Source organism: Engystomops pustulosus, chromosome 9, assembly GCF_040894005.1.
Source record: "Engystomops pustulosus chromosome 9, aEngPut4.maternal, whole genome shotgun sequence".
Classification (NCBI taxonomy): Eukaryota; Metazoa; Chordata; class Amphibia; order Anura; family Leptodactylidae; genus Engystomops; species Engystomops pustulosus.
In genome coordinates this window covers 106,020,607-106,046,154 of record NC_092419.1, presented here as the reverse complement: position 1 = coordinate 106,046,154, position 25,548 = coordinate 106,020,607, and the positions used below count along the sequence as shown (strand labels likewise).

The 25,548-nt window shown below is 45.8% G+C and overlaps 1 protein-coding gene across 6 annotated transcripts in view; it reads right to left on the bottom strand.

The window, feature by feature from the left end:
* PNPLA7 (patatin like domain 7, lysophospholipase) overlaps nt 1-25,548 on the bottom strand; it is a 97,081-nt gene that overhangs the window by 13,409 nt on the left and 58,124 nt on the right. For all 6 annotated transcript variants that reach the window (XM_072125352.1, XM_072125350.1, XM_072125351.1 and 3 more), the window contains 12 exons: nt 25,234-25,311; nt 23,002-23,207; nt 20,182-20,313; nt 19,337-19,460; nt 13,834-13,947; nt 13,428-13,503; nt 9,669-9,818; nt 7,599-7,662; nt 6,263-6,431; nt 4,898-5,080; nt 3,993-4,111; nt 850-1,006 (listed from right to left, as the gene is read on the bottom strand). In XM_072125352.1, coding sequence (XP_071981453.1) covers nt 850-1,006; nt 3,993-4,111; nt 4,898-5,080; nt 6,263-6,431; nt 7,599-7,662; nt 9,669-9,818; nt 13,428-13,503; nt 13,834-13,947; nt 19,337-19,460; nt 20,182-20,313; nt 23,002-23,207; nt 25,234-25,311 — 1,572 coding nt within the window. The remainder of the gene's footprint in view (nt 1-849; nt 1,007-3,992; nt 4,112-4,897; nt 5,081-6,262; nt 6,432-7,598; nt 7,663-9,668; nt 9,819-13,427; nt 13,504-13,833; nt 13,948-19,336; nt 19,461-20,181; nt 20,314-23,001; nt 23,208-25,233; nt 25,312-25,548) is intronic.

The window sequence follows — 25,548 nt, the reverse complement described above, 5'->3', positions numbered from 1 at the left end:
TGCTGCACGTCTACATACAAGAGATTATGTGCCTGGCAGTAGCCGAGACCCTCTGTGGCCACATGTAGATTGGCTTTCTCCCCTCTTTCCCGCGCACGTTCACGTGTTCATATGTGAAAATCAGAAGGCGCAGGGTTTCTGTTATACAAGTTTCGGTGCAGGACCTTCATACTGCACTTGTTGGTGATTACAGGGTATCTGACGGTCACTCACTGGGTTTTGTTTGGTTCTTGTACCCAACTTATTGTAATTGTATTGTAATTGTAAACCATCCCTTCAAGTGTCCCCTACCGCTGGGCCAAGGCCAAAGAACTTAAAGTACAAATTACTTCTCTCCGTTCCCCTCTCCTCCTTGCGGGTCCATCTTCTTCTCATCGCATCTATGCGCTCTGCCCAGGCACACGCACTATGACGCAGAGGTGACCACCATGTGACATCGTAGTGTGAGGGCCGCTCTGCTGCTGGACATTTCCCATCCTAGACTTATACTTTAGACAATATGTTTTCCAAGTTTTTTGGTGGTAAAATTAGGTGTCGGCTTATATTGAGTATATATGGTATGTATATTTTTTTTCCTCACAATGAAAAATCAACGACAAGGGGACATTATAGGTGTATGAGGGGCTATAGAAAAAGGGGTATTCTGTCACCTCCGTCTTATAAAGACGGACAACTGAAAAGCTGCAAGAAATGGCACATTATATGGGTCGGGGTTAGATGGAGTATTTGCAGGGCACACTAGTTTTTCTAAGGGACCATGGTAAGGGAGTTACCAGACCCAGTCCCTGGGTGCAGCTGGTCCCCGGATACAACAAGGTTGCGCGCGACTACTCTAGAGGCACTACCCACCATGCACCACTCCCGTGCCCGGATCTTCATTCTGTTGAAGCTGCGCTCCTCTGCATACAGCGCTCCCATGAAAGACCCGATGGACGTCCCTCCGATCATGTCAATGGGAATCCCGGCCTCAGTCAGAGCTTTGATGATTCCCACTTGAGAACAGCCCCTAAGGGAAAAATAATAACAAAAGGTGGTCAGCAGAAGACCCTGCACGTGAGAATACAAGCATCTGGGGACACTGTATGCTACAGACATCCAGCTATATCGGAGCATTGCAATTCCCTGCCTGGGCAAACTGCAGACTATCTATTCTTCTTACAGGTGAGCCCAGGAGCTAGCAGTCACTCACAGTCAATCTCTAGCTTCCATGTCCTCACATGGAGATGTCCCTCAGGACCTTGTATGAAGAATAGAAATGAGATGCACTTGAGGCCTGAGAGCGTCTGCAATGAGTAAAGTGTTAAACCTGAGGAGGGTGCAGTGAGGAGCCAGCGCTCTCGTCTCGCGCTGATATCATTATGCCACTTGGTTATCATTACTCATTACTTAATTGTAATCTGTATTTTTGGCTCTCCACCAAAGACATGCAGATTACGTGCTGTCAGCGTGATTCCAGGTCGATTTACATAAATCTCTATTCCTGCGACCTTGAAGAGATCTGCAGATCTTATCTTCGGGCTTCTCTATAGAAAGTTTTCTGTCCAGGACAGAACGCAGCGCCCCCCGCTGATCCTGCATCATCTACAAGAATTACAAGTCCTATTTATCTGGTGAGAGATGGAATGACCCAGAGAACTACACACAGAGATCTGGAGGAATTATATAAGAGATTACAGAGCAAACTCATCTGCAATCTCCTCACTAAGACTAATTCTCATTTATCATGATGGGAGATTCAGGATCAGTCACAAAGACTTAGTGGAGTTTATAGATGGAAAGTCAGACTGACACGTCCTCCGTATAGACTGGCAGCTCCAGAGCCGTCTCTGGCAGGAGACATGGATGTAAACAGCAGATGAGATAGAGAACCTGATGTAAGACGAGCCGAGAGCCGCAGGTTATCCGGCCATCCCATGATTATTCCATGTGAGCGGCTGATTATCCAGGAGCAGTGTGCACTATGCACTGGTGTGTGAAGGAGCGCCATGTGCTGCGGGGGGCACTTATGTTTCTACTGAGAACATTTACATTGCCGGTCAGGTCAGCATCTCATACAGTGTAGAGAGCCATGATTTTATATGCAATCTGACATATGACCGCTGTGTGCGCCTGCTTATGCACTAATGTTTTATCACAACAGGAATAGCAGTGTCTCACAAGAGCCTCAATACAGGATTATGTGATGATACTATGTCTTACCTCATGTATGTATATATATATTTATATATTATAATATGTATCTACGCCTCATGGCATGTCCATGCCTCTGCTGGTATTCGGGGCAGCACATGGCATAGCACAGCACAGGCCCCTGTAATGCACTACACTGCCATCTCTTTACAGGTTACTTGTAGCTGGAGCTCATTACCCAATTTATCATCCATAATTAACCTTTTCCATAAAAGCAGAGATGAATAAAACGTGTCGGCTCAGAGGTGAAGCGTCAGCCCACCACGCGGCAGTCATGTGACCCTTGAGCGGGGCAATCAGTCTTATAGGATCTTAAGTGCTGCCGCCGGGCTCATTATTCATTTATCCACCCAGAGCGCATTGGGTGAGTTGGAAAATGTAACCTCCGAGGCAAAGTGACAAATCAGACAATGGAGATCTCCTTGTGTCATTGCTGTTATCTGCCATTACTGACCTGAATTAACATGTGGAGTGTGATCCGGCAGTAAGAAGGATCAGTGACTTTACCCTTTATAGCTTCCAATGACTTCCTCCACACCCAGGATGTTACCCGTACACCTGGCACCTGCGCCCCCTTATACAGGCACAACCTGTGTCTCGTACATTTATACACTCGTGCTCTCAGTGAAGATGACAAAGTGACGTTTGCCCTTTATAGCTTCCAATGACTTCCTCCACACCCAGGATGTTACCCGCACACCTGGCACCTGCGCCCCCTTATACAGGCACAACCTGTGTCTCGTACATTTATACACTCGTGCTCTCAGTGAAGATGACAAAGTGACGTTTGCCCTTTAAGCGAGAGACGGTAACAGATGCCCTGCCTACGCACTGAATACACATGTGGGGGTGGCATTGTGTTTGGGGAAAGCAATATCCTCTATGTTTCTATAGTCCGTCCTGAAATTCCCTGCAGGGAATGTGCGCTGCAGGCTCCTCTATTCGAACCATAAACTGGTTAATGTGCTGCACAACAGCAGAAATGATAATTGAATGATTCACAATATGCCAATTCATCCCTGGCCATACAACTCCAGTGACCTGCCGGGAACAAAGGGGCTTTTATATGACAGACGCAGAAAGTGAAGCATCGTCCTGTGGAAGCGTTTGAGGACACAGAAGGTCACTTCTGAATGCTCACAGCGTGGGGATCTTTACTGCTAATGTCACCCGTGTCTTGACGCCGGAGAATCAATCTGCTCTCAAATCTGTAGCAATGAATATCTGGCCATAAATGTGCATTGATGCTGTATAGGATAACCATAGCGCCACATCTGTCTGCGGGATGTTGTATGTATGGAAGGAGGCAGGCTACATGCTCACGCTTATTATAGGTGTAAAGGTGTGTGCTTAGAGTGGAAAACCATCAGGCCACAAGTGAAGCAGAACATTACATCACAAACCAAAGGCTTGACTGTAACGTGAGCAGCATTGCTCCATTCACCCGCTCATGGCATTACACCATCACCCACATCCACCCATTGTATTCCACTGATGACAGGACAGAGTGGATGGGATGGAAAGGGAGAAACTACAGGTCCCTGTCTCTAATTGTAAAGGGACATTGTCACAAGACCTAAAATAATTGGTTTTATTCTTGTAGATCTCACCAAATGTATAGCAATGGGTAAAACCTGCCGTAAGAACGGACACGCTCAGTATTTACCATGCACCACAGGTAAATTTCCATTCTGTAGGGAATATTCATCAAAATCCTGCAAATCGGATGAATAATGTTCTGTGTACCTGCTATGTGTGAGGGATTGATCTGAGATGACACTAAAGCATTATATGGCAGGTACCTTGCGCCTCCTCCTCCCAGCACCAGGGCGATGGTGTTCCCTGTCAGGACACGGGCCAGGCGGGAGAAGTCAGTGTGACGGTCCGGGGGCTTCTGAGACACCCGCTCATACATCTCAATCTGAAACAACAACAACACATAAGTAATTACATAGTAACAGGAAGAATGATCAGGTCACATCCATCAAATATCATTAGAAATCCCCAGAACAGAAGTCTTCAATGCTCTTTTAGTGAACATTCACATGTGGCAAAATATCTGGATGAAGTTTCTAACAATCCTTCTGCATGAAGGTAAAACTACCCCAGTCACCTGTATGGGAGGGACATAAAGTTACAGAAGACTACGATATTACAGCGCGCGCTCTCTTTAATTAGGATTTATATTAGCAGTCTGGTTAAGTGACTGCACACTAATACAACGTATGCAAATTAAATCCCAAAACAAGATTTTACAGCAGACAAAAGCCGGGTGTCTGGTATCCAGTGACAACCGCCAGTCTGATGGTAGAAGCCGAGAGGGAAATGGTTTCTATAGTAACTCTGATAAGATGGTCGTTTATTGAGGGGGTGTTCACATAATTCATAGGAGCGAGGAAGAAACGAGGAGAGAGGACACCTGAGTGCACGGCCCCGTGTACGAGGCGACTGCCTGAGCTGCACAATTATCACGTCATGGACGACCATTAAATGACTCCTCCAAGAATTCATGGCAGACAAACCACCTAATAATATCGCAGCCCAGCCACACGCCCGCCGCCACGTGAGGACAATTTGCAGTCACTACAAAAAGGATTGATAACTAATCTAACTATTGTTATTCTCTCAGCTATAGATCTTGATTTTGATCCAGGAGCTGACGTAACAATCCCCACGCCACTTCACTTTTTAGTGCTCATCTTCTCACCAGCTTCGGCAGACTCCTCTTGGAGAAGACTCTGTGTGGACAGCAGAGGTGCAGATGACCCGAGCACCAGCTCCTCATATTGAGCCATTCCACTGTCCGGAAGGGTGGGGGCCCATCCTCTTTATGGAGGAGGATCAGCTGTTTCTGAGCCCGGACGGCCGTGTTCTCCAACATTTTCTCCAGCTGTGATAGGAAAAACCAAAAATAAATGTCTTAAAATGTGGCTTCTAGTAGCAAATGTTACTGCTTGAGGGAACATCGTCTGGAAGAACATCAGAATACATACTAAGGCTACATTCACACACATGTATGGGGGACATATATACGGCCAATATACGTCCCCCATACACTTCTATGGGCTCACGGCCCTGTGCGGCACCGTACCACTCCGTAGCCCGGGAAAAGGTAGGACATGTCCTATCTTTTCCCGTGATACGGCGCCGTGCACTGTATCTTCCTATGGAGAGGGGCGGGGGTGAGCAGTGCTCATCCCCTGCTCCTCTCCGCAGCGCCGATGTATGCCCGCCGTACTACGGTACGGCGGGCATACATCGTGTGAATGTAGCCTAAGACAAGAGGAATACAACCCTACATGTATACTTCATGCAGGATATCTGTGAGCACAGCTGATGAGAACTGTTAGTTTGGGTCATCAGACATGTGAAATTGGTGCTGTGTTAGTGACGGCCTGACATAATAGGTGTAATGAGATCAGTTATCACAAGGGGGTACATAAGTGTTTCCACTAAAATCGACCCCTTGTTTTGCATTGTTTGCATGCATAACACATTGTGCTTGATCCCATCACAAGCGTTTCACTGAAAACACTCATGTGATGAGGCTTGTCACTTCCTCCACAGCCTTTACCTTGAATTTCGAAACGCAGCATAAACGCTGTGTGCGGACATAGCCTTATCCTCACCACATATAATACATATTACTTATCTACATTGTAAAGGCAGCAGGCCGCATGTACAGAGTTAATGTCATCCCACCTTGTACAAGCCTGTGACTGAACACAATTTGTCCTAATATAAACCTGCGCTGCCACCGTCACTGCTGAACCTTGTTAGATGCAGGCAGAATATCTGGATGCGAGGAGCGGAGCGCGGTGCACGTCTGGGCAAGATCTTTAATAAGGTGGAAATCAAACCAATATTTCACTAACAAAACTTCAAGGCCATTAATTTCATGTGGTGCGGAGCGAGCCTGCGTATCATCTCCTGATCGTGTCTATGAATGGCGGTGACCAATCTCTGGATCATCTGGGTCACCGCAGCTGCTATGGAGCCACAAGTAGCGGTGGGCAGCATTTCCAGGTCAGAATGTGATGGTGTATTGCTAGGATGTGTCAGGTACACTCACCTCTCCTACAGTGGGCTCCTGCTCCCCTAGACCCACAATAAGGATGCAGTCAGCTTGTCTAATACAGCGCTGAGTCCAAGGTGTGAGACAATAGTCAGACTGATACAGGACAATACGGTGGATGTCTTCTTGTTGCCCCAGCCAGCTGGAAAGTCTGTACTCATGGACACTGAAAATCAAACACAAGAGATGTGTTACATGGACTGTAGAAGACAAGCTCTTCACCTGTGTTCTTACTGTAACCTTTGTGCTACAATTAGATATTTCATAGACCAGCTTTTTGACCGGACCTATACTTACTATATTTATACCACAAAGGTTGCATCCATGCAACAATAGAGCCCTTTCAGCCAATAAAATGTAACTTTTATTTGTAATTTTTATTTTAAAAATTCTGATATATTGGAAAAAATTAATGAGGACGTATGCCTGAAGCGGTGAGAGTAGCTGTATCTTATTTTCACAAATTAATTTCTTACTGGGCAAATATCCAGTGTAAGGATCTTGGATTAATAGCTCAATAAACTGATACATTTAATATGGGTAACGAGAGAGTTGTGTGTTGTTACAACGAGTCTAGTTGACGAATGTCTGTATGATTATATAGTGGAGTGATTATTGGGATTACATTACTCTTTTATACTCAAACTCCACTGGGCGATCACGCTGGATATTTGCAATAAGTTAATAAGTGGAAATAAGATACAGCTACCCTCACCGCTGTTTTGTTTTTTAACTTCACTTCAGACATAAGTTCTCACTTATTTGTTCTAATATATCAGAATTTTTAAAATATAAATTACGAACAAAAGTTACATTTTATTGGCTAAAGAGCCTCTATTGTTACAGGAATGCAAACTATGGTATAAAACTTACTGTGACCTCTAGCACTGCCTTATGTTTCTGTGTATGTTACTAAAGTAAGCAGCTCCTAGTGCGCGGTACAGTGTAATTGTCGGACCGTTCGGTCCATAGGGTGGCGTCATGCGGCAGTCACCACCCTAACCACGCCCCAAACCCGCCCCCCTCATGAATACGTTGGACAGCTTTGCGAGCTGTCCTACGATTGCATTGTACCACGCCACAGTGTGAGATTTTCTGGTAACGCTATTACTCTAACACTGCGGCGTTTGTTCAAGCACTAGGAGCTTTACTTTAGTAACATACAGAGTAACATAAGGCAGTGCCTTTTGGGTGACAGGTCCTCTTTTAAGGCCGCCTTGTAGGTAAGCCATGCTTGGTGTTAAGGGGGCATTGTTTTCCACCTTGGAAAATGTATTTGCATATTTCCCTGTATGTAGTAACAGGAGACATTCCATGTACACTCAGCACTGACCTGTCGAGAGCGGCCGATCCCAGGCGCTGCTTGATATTGTCACTGGTGAGCAGCAAGGTGGGACCTGAGGAGAAGACACAACCATTACATGTATATACAGCGTACACTCATCTACATCAGTCCATATACAGGTTTAATAACAGTATCATTAGTACATGAGAGGACTGTGTACATCCCCACCAGAGAGGCTACAAGTTATTACATTTCCTTCCACTTCCCTTCCTTGATGTGTGTCAGACCTGACATAAAGCGCGATACTGCCAGTATACATGGAGGCAGCAGATAGGCCTCAGCCCCTCGTACACAACTCTCTGATCCACTTACCTCCAGACCAATGACTGATAACAGAGAATTTACTTTCTAGTCTGTATCATAATGGCCATAATGTATTGCTGGACTCCCCTGCCCCCTCCATACAAGGACGGCACAGGTCACATTGTTAATAATAAAGGCCCAGGCTATGGAGACTCAGCAATCTATGGCCACTCAACATAAGATTGTGTCACAGAAACTTTGCAGGTCACAAAACCACAATGAATGAGCAGCCATAGTGTATAACTACCCGCTGACATGCAGCCCGGCAATTATGGTGAAGTATTCTAGGAAATCCATGTGGGGGGCGACTACATTAATATTACATGGAACTGTAACTGGGAAATGGACACCTGCGTCACAGCGAGGAGCAGGCGCCAAGAGCAGCTCTGGACGGGAGCCATAGTGACATACAAGCAGCAGCTGCGGCAGCGTATACTCTCACACGGGACCCTCAGCAGGAGAACTTGCTGCATTATTTGTCCATAACTTGTTGTATTAGCCTCCCCCAGTTCTCCCTGTATGTCAGTCACTGCACGTCTGACCTTCTTAGCGCTATATACCTTGTCCATGTCCCCTTAGTCTAACATCCTCAATAGGGATTTCTATCCTGATGCTCCCTGTGACCTCTGTGCACAATGACATTTCTTTGTGATGGAGTGAATGTCACGTGGCCCAGTAGTAGAGCCGCACTATGATCGCTCCTCCGCTGTAACATAAAGAGCACAGTGCCCGGGATGTGATAATGGTCAGACGCCGGCACTGGTGATGGAGAACAGGCTGCGGGAGGTAAGTACATGTACCAGGACTGTGTGACCCAAGTCTCCCTGGAAACTGAAGAACTGATGCTCCGTTGTTATTATCACTCATCTTAAATCACTTACACAGAGAAGAAAGCAATGGGGCCGGGGGCCGAATCACCAGGGGGAGGATGACAAATAATCCAACTACACACAGCATCATGAGCAGAAGAGCCACCGGAAACAGAGTCTCCTCCATCTAATGAATCGCCTGGATTTAATATTCCCTGATCTTGGCACTGACCAAACGATATAATACAAGTCTTTACTTCAGACATAAATCCACATCATTACTTTCCAGGAAGATCTAAGTGCCTTAGTATATCTGCCAACTGATGCGCCGCTGGCAGCGCCAACTACTAACACAGTGATAGGATGTGGATGGGAATAAACCATTTATATCACAGACATAACTCTCACCCTCATATATATCTCTACAGTCTGTGATCTATTACTAAGGGAGCAGGTACATCACAGATACCGGACCTCTAGTCTGGGGTTCACATCCCAACGCAAGACGCCCCTATTAAGACCCCCTAAAATTTCCAGTGGTGCAACGCAGTCCCGACAATCTAACCAGCCACGTGGCTTTACAGCTGTCCAGCAAGGTCCAAACATTCAGGGAGGAAATGTCCCCGGTACCCCCGTCTGATCAGGGACAGCTTGTGTAGTGAGCCAGGATCCCCCCCACTGGGGCTGAATACATGAAGCGAGGGCACAGAGCTTTGTAGATGGAAATACTTCATTATTGTCAAACAGCGGTGCTGATTTTCTAATTCAATTAAAAGCACTGAATGTAATTAAAAACCCACTTGTGTTCATCCCCACTTACAGAGCCATTTACATCTGTCACAGAGCAGGCACCGCCATAGCTCCCGGGCCACAGCTCGCCTGTCTGACAGTACATTAGCATGGAAATGGGAAGAGGTACAATCTGTGCGCACACAATATCACTCACCTATACCGCTGAGCGCATGCTTCAGCTCCAGGGTGAAGGCTGTAAGTGGAACGTCCTCAGATACTGGCAATATGGCGACTGTAGACAGGTTACTGGATGGATTCCCAGAGTCCCATTTACTGCCGGTGGTGTGAAGGCCAAGTCCATGACCTGCAGAGATCAAAACACAATGGGGAGTGTAACGGTTTATCAAGTATTGTGCTTGTAATGGCTTCCATCTATTCAAAGTATTACTGACTTGTCACATGTCCTCCTCTCTGACCTGTGGTGGCCTAGACTACAATTAAAGGCCCGGCAGGACACAATGGGACACATATACTTACCCCTGTCCCTGCGCGATCCCCGAGGTGCATTGTCCGATGAGGATGAAGTCTGCCGCAATTCAACAAGATTGTGTGCCTGATATCCTGCATGTGTGGCTTCCTTGATCAGGTCCCCGTCTTCTTCCTGGTGCATGTAACTGCATGGCTTGTGACACAATTTGAATAGTTAAATCCCACGCGTAGTCCAAATCCGTTGGATCGTCCCCCGATTTGACTCGTGAAAGCCGGCGCGATTTCGACACAAAACGATCATGTGCGACGCAATCCCTGAAAAGTCGGGAAACCCCACCAAAATGCGGCCAGGGGACCTTTAGTAAATAAGCCCCAATGTGTTCAGCCTTTGGGAAGGGGCTCGTATGTTGGACTGACTGGAGCCCTTGCATCATACAGGACCCCTTTCCACAGGCTGAAGACATTTGTATGCTGCCGGCCATATACCGATCAGGCTCCTTGTTGCCTCCTCATGCGGCAGATATTCAGGTTTCTTGTACCTTCCCACATCTTGTGGTCATTGCTGTAAATTATCAGATTACTTGATGGAGACTCCCTGCACCTGCAGAGTCAGCAGTGTCCCTGAACATCATACTGGGATATTTTAGGAGTAGGCAAAAATCATCCCGAATCCAATATTTCCAGGGGCACCTATTGTAGTGCTGCAGTAATGGACGTCTCCTGGCCAGGGAAGGGGACAACGAGGAGATGGGATCTGCAGTGATGTCCTTGTGGGCCTCTGCTTACTCCAAAGCAAGGGAAATCGATAGCAGAACCTACAACATCCTCATTCTCTCACCAAAATGACCAAGGTTACTGTATTGTGCTACAAAGTATCTGTGTGTCATTTCATAATAAGTGTAGAAGCGGCTACGGACTAGCGGAGGTTGAAGAGAGGTTGGCCACTGCGACGACTGGCGACTGTGTGCCTCTGGTTATTTAATTATATCTTCAGCCCTCAATAGCGGATAACAATGGTAATTTTGTATAAATGTAACTACTAACTCGAGTAGGAACGTTCATACAGTAATATAATGACATTTGTCCATTTTAGGGCAGCCACGAGGCTGATGCAGCCGTCTGCGACAATAAGTTTGACATCCCCTGCTGTACATGACATCAGCAGATGAGTTGTAGATACACTCAGGTGCGCAGAGGGTTAATCCTTGGGAGAACGAGATTATAATCAGGATTTGTGAAACGGCAGCTGAATCCTTTACAAAACGCTTGAGTTATGCAACATGTTTATTGTTGAAAGCAGCAAGTCCTCCATCATGAAAAGACTCGGCGGCGGCTGGGGGTCCGGTCTGTGCCGCGGGGCCTGCTCTTTCTACCTCCCCGCCTGCTGGGAATGCTTTCTATAAGATATCTCTACACTTTCCTTACAGGAAAGAAAAATGAAAAGATAAGAAAACTGAAAAAAAAAAATAATAACAATTGAGTCTGGGCTCATACAATTTTCAAGTAAAATAGATTCTGCTTCCTCGCAGGTCAGTGCGGGATTTACGTGACAATGATTGATGAGACGGAGAAGCGCTGATTCATGATGGAGCCGCGCGATGGCTGCAGGACGCACAGGGGAATTAGACAGAATTCAGAGGTTACATACAGAGGACACAGGACAGGTACGCAGCCCCTGCACCTACACAACACTGATACACATGCAGACAGGGAGCGGGATGTGAGAGCATCTGATCTCTGCGCCGCGGCTTAAGCTCTGACAATCATCTTATGTAAGAGGACACAGATTGTAGGCAAAGTATTATCATAACATCAATGCAGCAGCCATTATAGTGTCATCGCAGTGTACACAGGATCCTTTAAGGCAGTGAAAGGGGTATTCATGCATTGAAATATTAATACGCTAGAGCATCTATCAGGTTGGTGGCATCCCTTTCCATCAGCAGTTTGCAGAGAATGCTGCTCACCATGCACAGCGCCAAGCATTATATAGTGGCTGCACTTGGTATTACAGATCAGCCCTATTCACCTGAATGGGATGAAGCTGGGAACAGACCATGTGAAAAGATGGAAGGGATGTTGCTTCAAGCGGCCATAACAGATAATCTGACTCGTGAGGAGCCTTCCAACTCTGTTCATGTGAAAACTCCTCCAAAATATAATGGAATGAGCCCAGAAGTTCCGCCTCCCTGAGATACGGACATTCCCACCACATGTGCACAGACATAATGAATAAGAGGCACCTTGTGGTACAGGGTGCAAGGGCAGATGACATAAACAGCCAGTAGTGGGCGCAGTAGTAACACACGGGTAATAACGTGCAGGTAAGCGCAGTCTCTTTATGCGTTCATCTGTTTACACTGCGCTGGGACTGATGAGTCACTGGATCGTAACCAAGGAAACATCCCGAGCGAGCGGGCGAATTATAGTCAGTGACCGAGCAGCGGGAGCGGGTTATGTGCAAATGCTTCAGCCGCCAGAAAGAAAATACAGCATTAACCACCTTGTAACTGGGCTCCGGAGACTCCATGTAAGGTCAGAGAGCGCTGCAGGGGTTGGGGCGCTGCCAGGATCTCCATTTTCCCATCCAGAGACTGACCCCCCCGGGTGGTTTAATAACAACTTGATCAAGAGGTGCCTCAAAAGGAGAAATGCAAGGTGCTGTCTGCAGTGGGTGCAATGCTCTGCTGGATGAGCTGAATGATCTGCAGACACACAACTCTACCTCTATGTGTATATTATGCAGACTCTTGTGAAACTACAAGTCCCAGGATGCCCCTGGAGAGGAAGCCTCACAACAGCTGCAGCCACGGGTTATATACAGACACTGGCAAAGCTTCCTAAACTAGTCTTACACCCCATGGCAGGTCCTATAGCACAAGGCTGAGGTCACAACGTATTTATGTCCAGCAGACCTCTGCTAATCTTAGTATTTTTAGCCAAGGAGAAGAAATTTGCAGCAATGCTAATAAATAATCTGGACGATGCCACTACTTGTGCAGTGAGAACGTCACTAAAACAGCCCTCCATGTGCAATTCTAAATTTAGAGGAGTCTTCCACAATCCTCAGCGATTTCCTACACATTGCAGTCTTGTCCTTCAATGCTGAGACCATTGTGTCATTCTTCAGGAATAGAAATGATGTCACACACGGATCAGTCATTTCCCATGCCCGGTGTCGCCTATGACCTCGCTCTATACCCGAGGTCCAACATCTGCGGAATTAAATGCAATGTTGTTAGAAATTTTTGCTGTGGATCCAGCCTCCACTTTGCAGCTAGATGCAGAATGTGCAGATACTGTAGACATGACGGTTTCCATTATGAATTTCATGGGATCCAGGCCCAGTCGGTGTCAGACGTTCTCTACAATCTGTAGGAGGCTGATAATGAGTAAATGATCTGTGATGAGCTGGTGTTCTGTCCCTAAAAACGACAATTCAGCAACTTGGCAACTGAAGAAAGTGAAGCCGCTGCCATCTTACCTGTAAGGGGCCCATTGACCTGCTGCAAGCTGCCAAGAATCTTCTCTCCAAGTAGATGGATTAGTCGGGTCACCACCTGAAAAGAGAAAAATCTGGGAAATTATTTCTGCGAGACTTGGCTGATTCCACATTCACCATCAATCAGCTGATAATAGCATGCGAGGCCGGCGCACAGCGGGACAGTATTGATCCTGCATGCATTATAGTAATTGGATTTCATCTGAATTATCTCTATGTCTATGTCCTTCCTAAAAGGATACTGTACCACAATTGTCACATTAACCCTGAGAAAGTTCACATCATATTATGCATAGTGATGAGAGGATGTGCAAAGTTCTATACAATAATACATAATATTATGTAATGTAATATGTATCTGAATGCAGTGAATGGAGTCGTTGTATACCTGGGGATACTTGCGCTTGATGGAGGTCAGTGCACCCTCGGGTAGTTTCGCGAGCTCCGAGTCTCGTACGGCATGGACAGTGGTGGCTCGGGGTTGGTGTGTTAAGGCTTCCACCTGTATTAGAATATATTTTAAAGTCAATGTCTTGTCTTCTAGGGGAACATAACATTACACAAAAGCAAACAAATCTCTAAGTTCATTGAAAGAAAGTTAGTTGCAAAATAAAAAGTTCAGTTTAGGGGCAGCACAGTGGCTCAGTGGTTAGCACTACAGCCTTGCAGCGCTGGGGACCTGGGTTCAAGTTCCACCTAGGTCACCATCCGCAAAATATTTGTATGTTCTCGGTTTGCGTGGGTTTCCTCCGGGTCCCCTGGTTTCGTCCCATACTCCAAAACATACTGGTAGGTAGATTAGATTGTGAGCCCCATGGGGACAGGGATCTGATTTGGTAACTCTGTGCAGCGCTGCGTAATCTGTGTGCGCTATATAAATAAAGAATTATTATTCAATAATGTTTTTCATTTTAACTCATGACCGTTTTCCATAATTGTGATAACTCTTACATCCATATCTATACCTAAGCCTCTCCATTACAGCTTAGTGAGTGAATCTATGCTGGGATCACGCACGGATGACCTGCCCATAGACGTGTAGGCTCTATATGACCTGCCCAGGATAAGAGCAGGAGCTGCTGTAGAGAAGGGATTTATCACACTTACAACTCGTGGAGAGAGAGGCTTCCAACATGGTGAATATTGGGAAGGTTTGTTGTGTCAGACACACGGCCAACAAATCAATCAAGTGCTAAGGCAGGAGGATAGGACTGAGATGTGTACAGCAGTAATGGAAGAGACAGATTCTGGTCACACCTCGGCCTCCTGCCAGGGCATAGCAATCCACTGATTCACCACAACACTTCCCCACCAGGACTGCTCCGCTAGACAACTTCATCAGTGCAGAGCGGCAGGAGACGGGTATTAGCCGTGTTAGCGATGCTTTATTTTAGAACATATTAACAAGTTAAGGGAATGAGTGTCTGCAAAACCGGCCAAACCTTCACCGGCTCAGCATTGTGCCTGCAAAAATCACCACAAGACCAGCAGAATCCTTGTAATCTCTACAGCAGTGCTCACACATTGTGCTGGGAGTTCTGTGTTCGGGGAGGACTTGCACCTGATGTACTTTCAATGAGTTTTCCAAGTGCAACATGTGAAAGCGGCCCAAGGAATTTGCTTGTGTGAGGATAAAATGAATAAAGCTGGGCCAAGTTACTGCAACCTAAATCTGCACCTGCTTCATCACATACATATAGTGTGTCATACTCATTCCGATGACCGGAGAGGATTTTGGCTAATGGAGAGAAGGCATTGGCTACCCATGGTGTGATCAGTATCATATCTGGCAAATAGTGGTGACATGAACATACGAGTCACATAGTGATGGAGCAGCGAGTGGTTTATAGCTTACAGAACCTTAGAAGAAACTTTTGTCTCCCTCTGGTGCACAGACTTACATATATATATTCCTGGTGTAGCGAGTGGTGGTTACCAGGCTGCTGGTGACGTAGCTCAGCATCTGTCATGAATGATGCATCACGTCACCCCTGACCCCCACACCAACTCTCTGCTCCTAGGAAACATCGTATCCACCTATGAGGCCTAAAATCCTCCAAGCCTTATGTTTCTGACAGCGAGGCCAATTAGTGGAGATTAAGGGTAAAATGGAAAAAAAACAGCTTTCCTAGCAACTACAAAGCACGCCATGCTAATGCGTCACACACTATTTTGGTTGACAAGACAGAAAAGGAAACAGATAACGGGGTCAGCGCTATATCCAGACACACAGCTATACTGGGCACAGTACACATTACATCATTACACTCCTCAATGGGAGGGATAAAGGGAAAATGTATGACTGACCAGTATTGGCGGAGGGGAAATACAGGGACAAATTTTAGACTTTTCATCACGAAAAGGGAATCTGACAATTCTATATCTTTAGATTTCCTTATGGAAATAACTTGCAGCAGATACAATGTAGAGCACAGACTGTATATGAAGCCTAGTGACCCTGTGACCTGCAGAATAGGCCAGACATTTGTACCTGGATGACACATTATACACCTGGCGTAGCCTATATAATTCTGCACAGAAGGATTTTGCTGACTACGAGCTTTAGACTGGCTGTGATAAATCAGATGAGTAACATGGGATGTGGACGGCAGCACCGACCTCTATTCCTCCTGGCATGAAGACACTTCTGGAGTTTGGAGATTTATGAGCCGAGCAATTAAGAGGAGCTGAATATTAATGCTCACTAGAAGGACGACATATCTAGGATAGTGCGATTAAATGGATAGGGATGTGCCAGAAGTGTCACTGGGGTGATGAAAAGTTCCCGTACTTGCAGGATTCTAGGACAGAGACACTGGTGAATATATAGGAATGTACAGGGGGACATCTGTAAACCTACATCTAAATATCAAATTGATTACATAAAATAAAAGCATCACATCTGGGAGGAAACCTAGTTCCCATAAAAGCATACTGTTTATTAATAACAAGTAAATATGGAACAGTCTATATTACACATACACTCACCGGCCACTTTATTAGGTACACCATGCTGGTAACGGGTTGGACCCCCTTTTGCCTTCAGAACTGCCTCAATTCTTCGTGGCATTGATACAACAAGGTGCTGGAAGCTCCTCAGAGATTTTGGTCCATATTGACATGATGGCATCACACAGTTGCCGCAGATTTGTCGGCTGCACATCCATGATGCGAATCTCCCGTTCCACCACATCCCAAAGATGCTCTATTGGATTGAGATCTGGTGACTGTGGAGGCCATTTGTGTCCAGTGACCTCATTGTCATGTTCAAGAAACCAGTCTGAGATGCTTCCAGCTTTATGACATGGCGCATTATCCTGCTGAAAGTAGCCATCAGATGTTACAGGGTACATTGTGCTCATAAAGGGATGGACATGGTCAGCAACAATACTCAGGTAGGCTGTGGCGTTGTACCAAGGGGCCCAAAGACACCATGACACCACCACCACCAGCCTGACCCGCTGATACAAGGCAGGATGGATCCATGACACCACCACCACCAGCCTGAGCCGCTGATACAAGGCAGGATGGATCCATGGCACCACCACCACCAGCCTGACCCGCTGATACAAGGCAGGATGGATCCATGACACCACCACCACCAGCCTGACCCGCTGATACAAGGCAGGATGGATCCATGACACCACCACCACCAGCCTGACCCGCTGATACAAGGCAGGATGGATCCATGACACCACCACCACCAGCCTGACCCGCTGATACAAGGCAGGATGGATCCATGACACCACCACCACCAGCCTGACCCGCTGATACAAGGCAGGATGGATCCATGACACCAGCACCACCAGCCTGAACCGCTGATACAAGGCAGGATGGATCCATGACACCACCACCACCAGCCTGAACCGCTGATACAAGGCAGGATGGATCCATGCTTTCATGTTGTTGTACCAAATTCTGACCCTACCATCCGAATGTCGCAGCAGAAATCGAAACTCATCAGACCAGGCAACATTTTTCCAATCTTCTACTGTCCAATTTCGATGAGCTTGTGCAAATTGTAGCCTCAGTTTCCTGTTCTTAGCTGAAAGGAGTGGCACCCGGTGTGGTCTTCTGCTGCTGTAGCCCATCTGCCTCAAAGTTTGACGTACTGTGCGTTCAGAGATGCTCTTCTGCCTACCTTGGTTGTAACGGGTGGCGATTTGAGTCACTGTTGTCTTTCTATCAGCTCGAACCAGTCTGCCCATTCTCCTCTGACCTCTGGCATCAACAAGGCATTTCCGCCCACAGAACTGCCGCTCACTGGATGTTTTTTCTTTTTCGGACCATTCTATGTAAACCCTAGAGATGGTTGTGCGTGAAAATCCCAGTAGATCAGCAGTTTCTGAAATACTCAGACCAGCCCTTCTGGCACCAACAACCATGCCACGTTCACAGGCACTCAAATCACCTTTCTTCCCCATACTGATGCTCGGGAGAACTGCAGGAGATTGTCTTGACCATGTCTACATGCCTAAATGCACTGAGTTGCCGCCATGTGATTGGCTGATTAGAAATTAAGTGTTAACGAGAAGTTGGACAGGTGTACCTAATAAAGTGGCCGGTGAGTGTATATAACGCTAGGTGGGTTCACGGGTCTCCTAATCTTCACAGATTCCTCATACCCTTCCTTAGGTGAGGTGTATATGGCCAATACATGGGGCTTATTCTGCAGTTTTTTTTTTTTTTTGGGCAACTTCAAACGGCTAAATCTTGTGAACCCCAAAAAACACAATCATTTTATCAGGATTGTGCATGGAATCTTCACAGAACCGGAGATATCCACTATCAAATATGGATTTTTATATACAGCTTTCTATTTCTGACGACGGAAGTCATGAAACGCTCCGCGCAGCCCCCGCTAGTGATGAAACGCTCCGCGCAGCCCCCGCTAGTGATTAAACGCTCCGCGCAGCCCCCGCTAGTGATTAAACGCTCCGCGCAGCCCCCGCTAGTGATTAAACGCTCCGCGCAGCCCCCGCTAGTGATTAAACGCTCCGCGCAGCCCCCGCTAGTGATGAAACGCTCCGCGCAGCCCCCGCTAGTGATGAAACGCTCCGCGCAGCCCCCGCTAGTGATGAAACGCTCCGCGCAGCCCCCGCTAGTGATTAAACGCTCCGCGCAGCTCCTGCTAGTGATGAAACGCTCTGTGCAGCCCCCGCTAGTGATGAAACGCTCCGCGCAGCCCCCGCTAGTGATGAAACGCTCCGCGCAGCCCCCGCTAGTGATGAAGCGCTCCGCGCAGCCCCCGCTAGTGATGAAACGCTCCGCGCAGCTCCTGCTAGTGATGAAACGCTCTGTGCAGCCCCCGCTAGTGATGAAACGCTCCGCGCAGCCCCCGCTAGTGATGAAACGCTCCGCGCAGCCCCCGCTAGTGATTAAACGCTCCGCGCAGCTCCTGCTAGTGATGAAACGCTCTGTGCAGCCCCCGCTAGTGATGAAACGCTCCGCGCAGCCCCCGCTAGTGATGAAACGCTCCGCGCAGCCTCCCTCCTACCCTCTTGTGGTGTCGCTGCTGATGTGCGTCATAGTATGTCCGCAGGCAGAGCACATGGACGTGTCTCTGCCCACACTGTTACATGAGGAGCCGCAGAGTGAGCGCCCGAGGGTAAGCATGTGTTAATTTATTTATACACTCGTCTGTAAGAAGAGTTGTTTTTTTTCAGCACATTTTTTGTCCTGCAAAACTTTGCTTATACAAGGTTATTAATAAAACTATTTAAAAAAAAAACACTATTAAAAGTCTTATTTATCATAAAAAAACTAAATAAAAATTGTTATGATGTGTGACGCGCATAACTGTACCAAATCTGTCCCAAAAAACGTCACAAGTCTCCAGCCCAACTCTACAAGTTACTATAGAGCAATAGGTGACACGGTATTCAGCTTACCACTCCAATCAGATCTCCTCGGCCATACTCCCCAGCTAGCTGCTTCTTCCCATCATCCTTCCTAATTACAGAGCGCAGACGGCCATTGAGAACTATGTAAGTGCAGTCAGATTTATCGCCTTGTCTGGAAGGAAAAAACAAGTAAAATAAGACGAAAAGAAACTGAAAGGTTGTGTAGAGCTTCCTAACTAACAAACCAGCCATGATTTACCAGACTGTCCCAACAGCTCATCGTGCTTATACCTACAGATCTGTAACATCAGCCAGTCCTATCACACGATTAGCTTCTGAAGCCAATTTTTGTGGACTGTTTAGGTCTGTTTTAGAGGGGTTCGCAGAAATAATATATTACAAGGCAGCAATGTGATACAGGGACAGGCCGCCAGTGCTACTCAGGTACACAGAGAGGATCCCGAGGAGCCTCCTCTGTGAAGTTCATTGGCCTTCATGTTAATTAAATAATGACTAAAGGAAAATGCAGTTCCTATGCATCTTAATGAATTCTTTAATCCTGCTCTTTGGTAATTAATTTTCCAAATTAGCTTGAGCCGTTGCTTAGCAATGAGCCTGAATGCCAGCAGGTGAATTGCCTGGATCTGCGAGCGTGGATTTCTAGGAAAGCATAACATGTCAGAGCTTGGAAAAACTTACCCCCTCTAATAAAAACAAACAATTTACTATTAATATAATTTAATATATACATTAGTATATATTATTAGTAATATTATATACATACATATATACACACACTAATAAAAACAACAAATGTATATTTGATTATAAGGAGTCAGCGGTCGGTCATGGATGAGGTCTGTGAATACATACATCAGGGCTTATGCACTCACCTGTAGACGGCACGTCCAGCCTCCACCTCCATCCAGTCCAAGGCAAAATCAATCTGCCTCACGAAAGGAGACATTCTCTTCACAACCGTATGAGCGACTCCTAAGACAACGCTGGGCTGCTCCCTCATGATCCTGCAGACACAGAGAACAACACAGGCTTTTATGGGATTCACTCAATTACTAATACAACTCTTCACGTGTCACCTTACAAGTCATTTTTCCATAAAAAGAAAGAAATCAGTGTAAGAAAAGTTTACTGACGTCATGCACAAATTCAACAAAAACCATCTACTAGAGCTGAGATATAGACCACCTCTGCATGGATGTTTTATGAATTTTCCTAAAAATGTGCACATGAAAGCCCATTCCTGGGGGGGGGGGGGGGGTCCTCAAGGCTTCCCCGTATTTGTTTTTGGGGACAGAACAATGAGAAATGCAGAAGTGAATTATGCCCAATACTTGATAGTCACAGGAGAGATGTCCTCTATGAAGGCACATACACATCCGATGGAAGTGATTGAAGATTACGGCTTAAATATGGACTGTATCTAAAAGGGCCAATGACAACTACTTATCCAAGTGTTAAAACTTAGCTTTTACTTACTCAGAAGTAACCCACTAGAAAGCATTGTGTTAATCAATTCCTCTTACCCTTTACCCTATTTAATGGCCTGAGTCATAAATGAGGAGACATTCAGTATAATGTCCTGGTGTCATTATCATCAATGTGAGGAGCCCATACTGTTCACAGAACCAGCCTATGTATTGTTATTACAACCCAAGGCTCGATACTATGGGCCTACAGTCTACACAGGTCTCTAAAAGACGGCATTAGGTCAAATGGAATAAGAGCTACATGCAAGACCCTAGGACGTGTTTCACCAGTTCTCTAACGTCCTCAGAGGATTCAGGACTATAAAATAGGACTATAGCCTCAAATCCCAAGGACACCAGAGAACTGATCAAATCGAAGTGTGGTCTTATTTGTGCTTTATGTCTGAATGCAAGATGTCCTAAAGTTATCAACAGTGTTTACCAATCTGACACGGAGACAATGGGGTGTACGTTTATGCTACATATTAGGGTTAGTAAGCGTGGTCCACTGTGACCCACTTATTAGTTGCAATTCTCTTTACCGCATTATAATAATAATTTTATTTTATAATGTTTTATTAGAAAGCGACATCCATAATATTGCTGAGGATCATCATAGTATCCAGTGTATATTTACTTCTACTACAAAGAGCCCTCTATAACGTCAGGATATCACTCTGCTGCCCACGTCTGTCCAGCTTCTCACAAATCTGTCATCACTATTGCGGCCGATACTGCAACAGTGATTAACCCAATTATGTCCGCTCCGTCTTCTGATCTAATCCCAACCATTTAACTGCAAAATGAACGGGAGAGGGCAGAAGGTGAAAGACGGAAACTGGCAAGCCAGGGCTAACAAGGTCTCACTTAAGGATTTGTGACAAAGTGACACCTACAATAACACGGTTGGGTTTTATAGGTTATGTACACAGACACATCATTATGATGGGGCTCACATCAGCTACACACAACGTGGGCTCAGATTCTGTCCTGGAGGAAGCTCATAAAAGTAACATTCATGATCACTTTCTACTAATCCCACATGACAGTTGGCTGATAACAGGGAGCAATTGATGGATTTTTACTAGAGCAGAGGTTTGGTGTAACATTAAATGAAAAATCATGATGAAAAATATTCTGCTATATTCACTTCTGCTTCCAATCCATAAAGCTCCTTCTCCCCGTCCTCTTGTGATGTTCTGGGGTTGCATTAATTTCTCGTAATTGCAGCGGAGCGGCCACGTAATCTCGCTAGTTCCCCGTTGCAGGAACACCTGGTGCCCGTTATAAATAAACGCGTTCCTTGTATTATCGTGGCCTAGTTTCTCTTGTATAAATAATGCATCCCGCGTCTGTGGTGATTAGTGACTACACTGAACGTACAACTAAATATTATTTCACCAGTGAAGAGCGGCCCCCGGGGCATAAGGAGAAAATAGAACCAGGCATTGATGTACAAATCCAATGGTAACGTACAGTACAAATAACAAGATTGAGCAGAGGAGGAAAGTAGGATGGTGATACCAGGAAAGGAGAGGAACAGTCGAGATCTGACCTACTGGACTGTGAAGCGGGTCTGGGAATCAGAAATGTGTTTGCTGAAAATCCAAGGTCAAGATGTGTCGTCAGTCCTGTGCATCTCCATATATGTTTAGGCTGAAAGCCACTTCAATCCAAATCCACTGCATTGTGTGTACGATCACGCTTTCTCCAATAGGTTCTGACAAAATGAATATCTGCAGCCAGAGAAGAGCTCATAACTCTGCTCACCAGCAGCAATGTTCAAAACCCCAAATCTAGGGCAGCCCTGAGGAGGCCCGGCTATATTTACTGAGCGCCTGCACCTGAGTGTTATGCCTGGAGACAAGTAACAAGCTCTGCTCTCATTACGTCACATGTAACAACCAGATGAACCAGACTATGAGGACAGACACTGACTGAGGGAGACAAGTCCCAGGGGTCTGGGCCAAACCCGGAAGTGGAAACAAAAGTACAGAGACATAACATAGGAAAACAACTGCATATAATATATGTACAAGGTAAAGGATGCTGTATGAGCGGGCAGCTATGGACAGGGGGATTATCTATCTAGTAGGGTACAGAACCCACTGCTAGGACAACACCAGGAGTTGTATCTATTCTCCTCACCAAAAGCACAGAACTCCACATTACAAAAATGCTACTTATTTTTTCCCTTCTCAGATAACAGGACAAAACGCGACCTACTCGTAGAAATGGCACTTGGAAATGGACAGGAAAGTGCAGTCGCGGTTGGCTTTGATGGTGAAGATGAGTGGTTCTCCTGTCAGGACGGCCAGATGCCCCACCAGCTCCCCTGGATGGGTGATGAACAGGCAGGTCTCTTCCTCGCGGTCTATCTTCCGCTGGTACACATGGAGAAGTCCGGAGATAACAAACCGAATGTTGACATCCTAGGAAGGAACATTGAGGAGACGAGTAACTACATGAAGCCAAGCTACGAGGCCATGATGTGATATCTGCAAACTTCTGTATGTGCGTTCTTGATAAGAATTAATGTGCCGTGTCTAACACCAGAAGGGGAAACATCACATTGCAACAGTGTGTGGGAAACACACAGATAACACAGGATTTACATTTATGTCATTATATTTCTCATGCTTCCCACATATACTCTGTATTGGCTCCTAATGACAGGGATTATATTCATGTATTAATGGGTAGAATCATGCTTACCAGGTCCAGAGGTATATGCCTTTACTAACCCTACCAGGAGGTTTTAGCGAATTGCCCCAGAAAAACTATAGATTCTGACCTGTAGTATGATCTAGCAATTCAAATGGCAAGTTTAACATAATCTAATACAACACGTTTCACTGTTGAACTAACCCCGAAATGCATAATTTTTGATATATACGTTTAAAAGGGTTGGCCAATCTTTTACATAAGTTTCCCATGTGCCTTTACTGCCTTCATAATAATCCCTAAATGTTAATCAAGTGATTCAGCAGTCCTGCTACTTTAGTGTTGTATGCAAACTCTCTGTGGATCTTTGTTTACATGTTTGAGCTCTGATGAATAGGAGGAGATGCGGTAGGAGAGTTATGGCTCATCCTGCTCTTCTCCTCCCCTCTCCCTGTGCCTGTGAGTGAGATGGACTGTGAGAAAGAGACACAGTGGAGGACTCCAACAGGACGGACTGAAGGAGTAAGAAACAGGAAGTCCTGTATAAATGCTGAGCACAGCATGGTGAGAACAGCGAAAAAGCTTCAGCTCTTAAAGGAGGCAAAGGTACAGGTAAACGTGGCCAACCCTTTTAACTTGCCAATTGAATAAATATTACTTTGCTGTACTAAGGATCCAAACCGTTGTTTTTGAGGGGCAGATCAGCTGAAACAAACTTCTCTTTTACTTAGCACATTTACTGGTACCAGGACCCAGACCCGAAAATCACAGCCAGCAGTAGACACAAAAAAAAAAAAAGGATTTGACCCAAGTACAACTAAAATGTCATGCACTGTTACAGGTGAGAGCACCCCCACACATTCTCTTATTCCTCATACACTACTTCTTACACGTCCTACGAGTGCACGTCTATTTCTTTTTTGAATCCTAGTTTATCCTAACTAAAATACACTGACCTTATGGGGAGACATTGGAGGATGATATATGAGGCTTGCAGGAGCCTGCATGTAAAAGCTTTGTTAAAAGAAAACATACTGAACACTAGATCTTTGTGAAGTTGAGAAAAGTCCTGCTGCTCATTGTTCTGTCAGTCCCTGTAAAGAAAGAAATCTCTGCCGCCTCCGAGGCGTCACATCTGCACCTGGGACTCTGAGACTTCATGTAAAACTCTTTAGTCTTCACAACATTGAATATGGGCTTCTGTGAGGTGGAAGAATCAGTCTACTATACAAGAACATTGTAATGCATGCCCTGTCTGTGCACTCTTTATCTCAGAGTACGACCTACTTCACATTATTTTCAGGTGCATTTGGGTGCAACATCATCTGTCTGTCCATAGGATATGTAATGCACGTATGAGTGCATTCCTCTAAATCCCTCATGTGCATGTATGACCGTCTCTCTCTCTTCACTTTGGACTGTGTAGTGCTGTATCTTAACCAGTCCCAAAAAAGAGAATCCATGGTTACTCCTACACATGGGAATCATGATCAGTGGCCACACATCCTGTGCATAAGTGATAAAGGTTGTTCATGCACCAACCCGTTAGGCAGAAAAGACAGAATGAACAAGTACAAGTGTCCACACCGCCATACTTATGACATACTATAGCAGCTTCTGATGACAGCCAGTGTGGCCTCTTACCACCTCGGACATAGCTTTTATTGGATTTCAAAACTACTACTACTATCAATGTGGTCATCGAACAACTGCAAGTCATTAGTAATGTGTGCAAAGACAGCAGAGTGATAGGAGACAACCTGTATAAATGATGTGCGTATAGCCGTGCCTCACCTGGTCACCCTGTCTGGACAAGACTGTGCCACCCTTGACCTGGTGGAGGGTCACTCGTCCGTTCAATAGTGAATAGTCCTGGAGAGATGGAGAGAGAACGGTTATTATGGAACAGCAACAGGTCACCGAGCCTTATAAGATGGCACATTATAATATCCATTAATCTGACCCTAAAGGAATCTGCAAAAACGTGACTTCTTTATGGGATCTCCATGTCATAGTTGCCGTTCTCCTATAACATCAATGGCCGGTATCACCCAACAGCACACAGAGTCTTTTAAACCCCCAGAAACATGTAAAATACACGAGGCATGT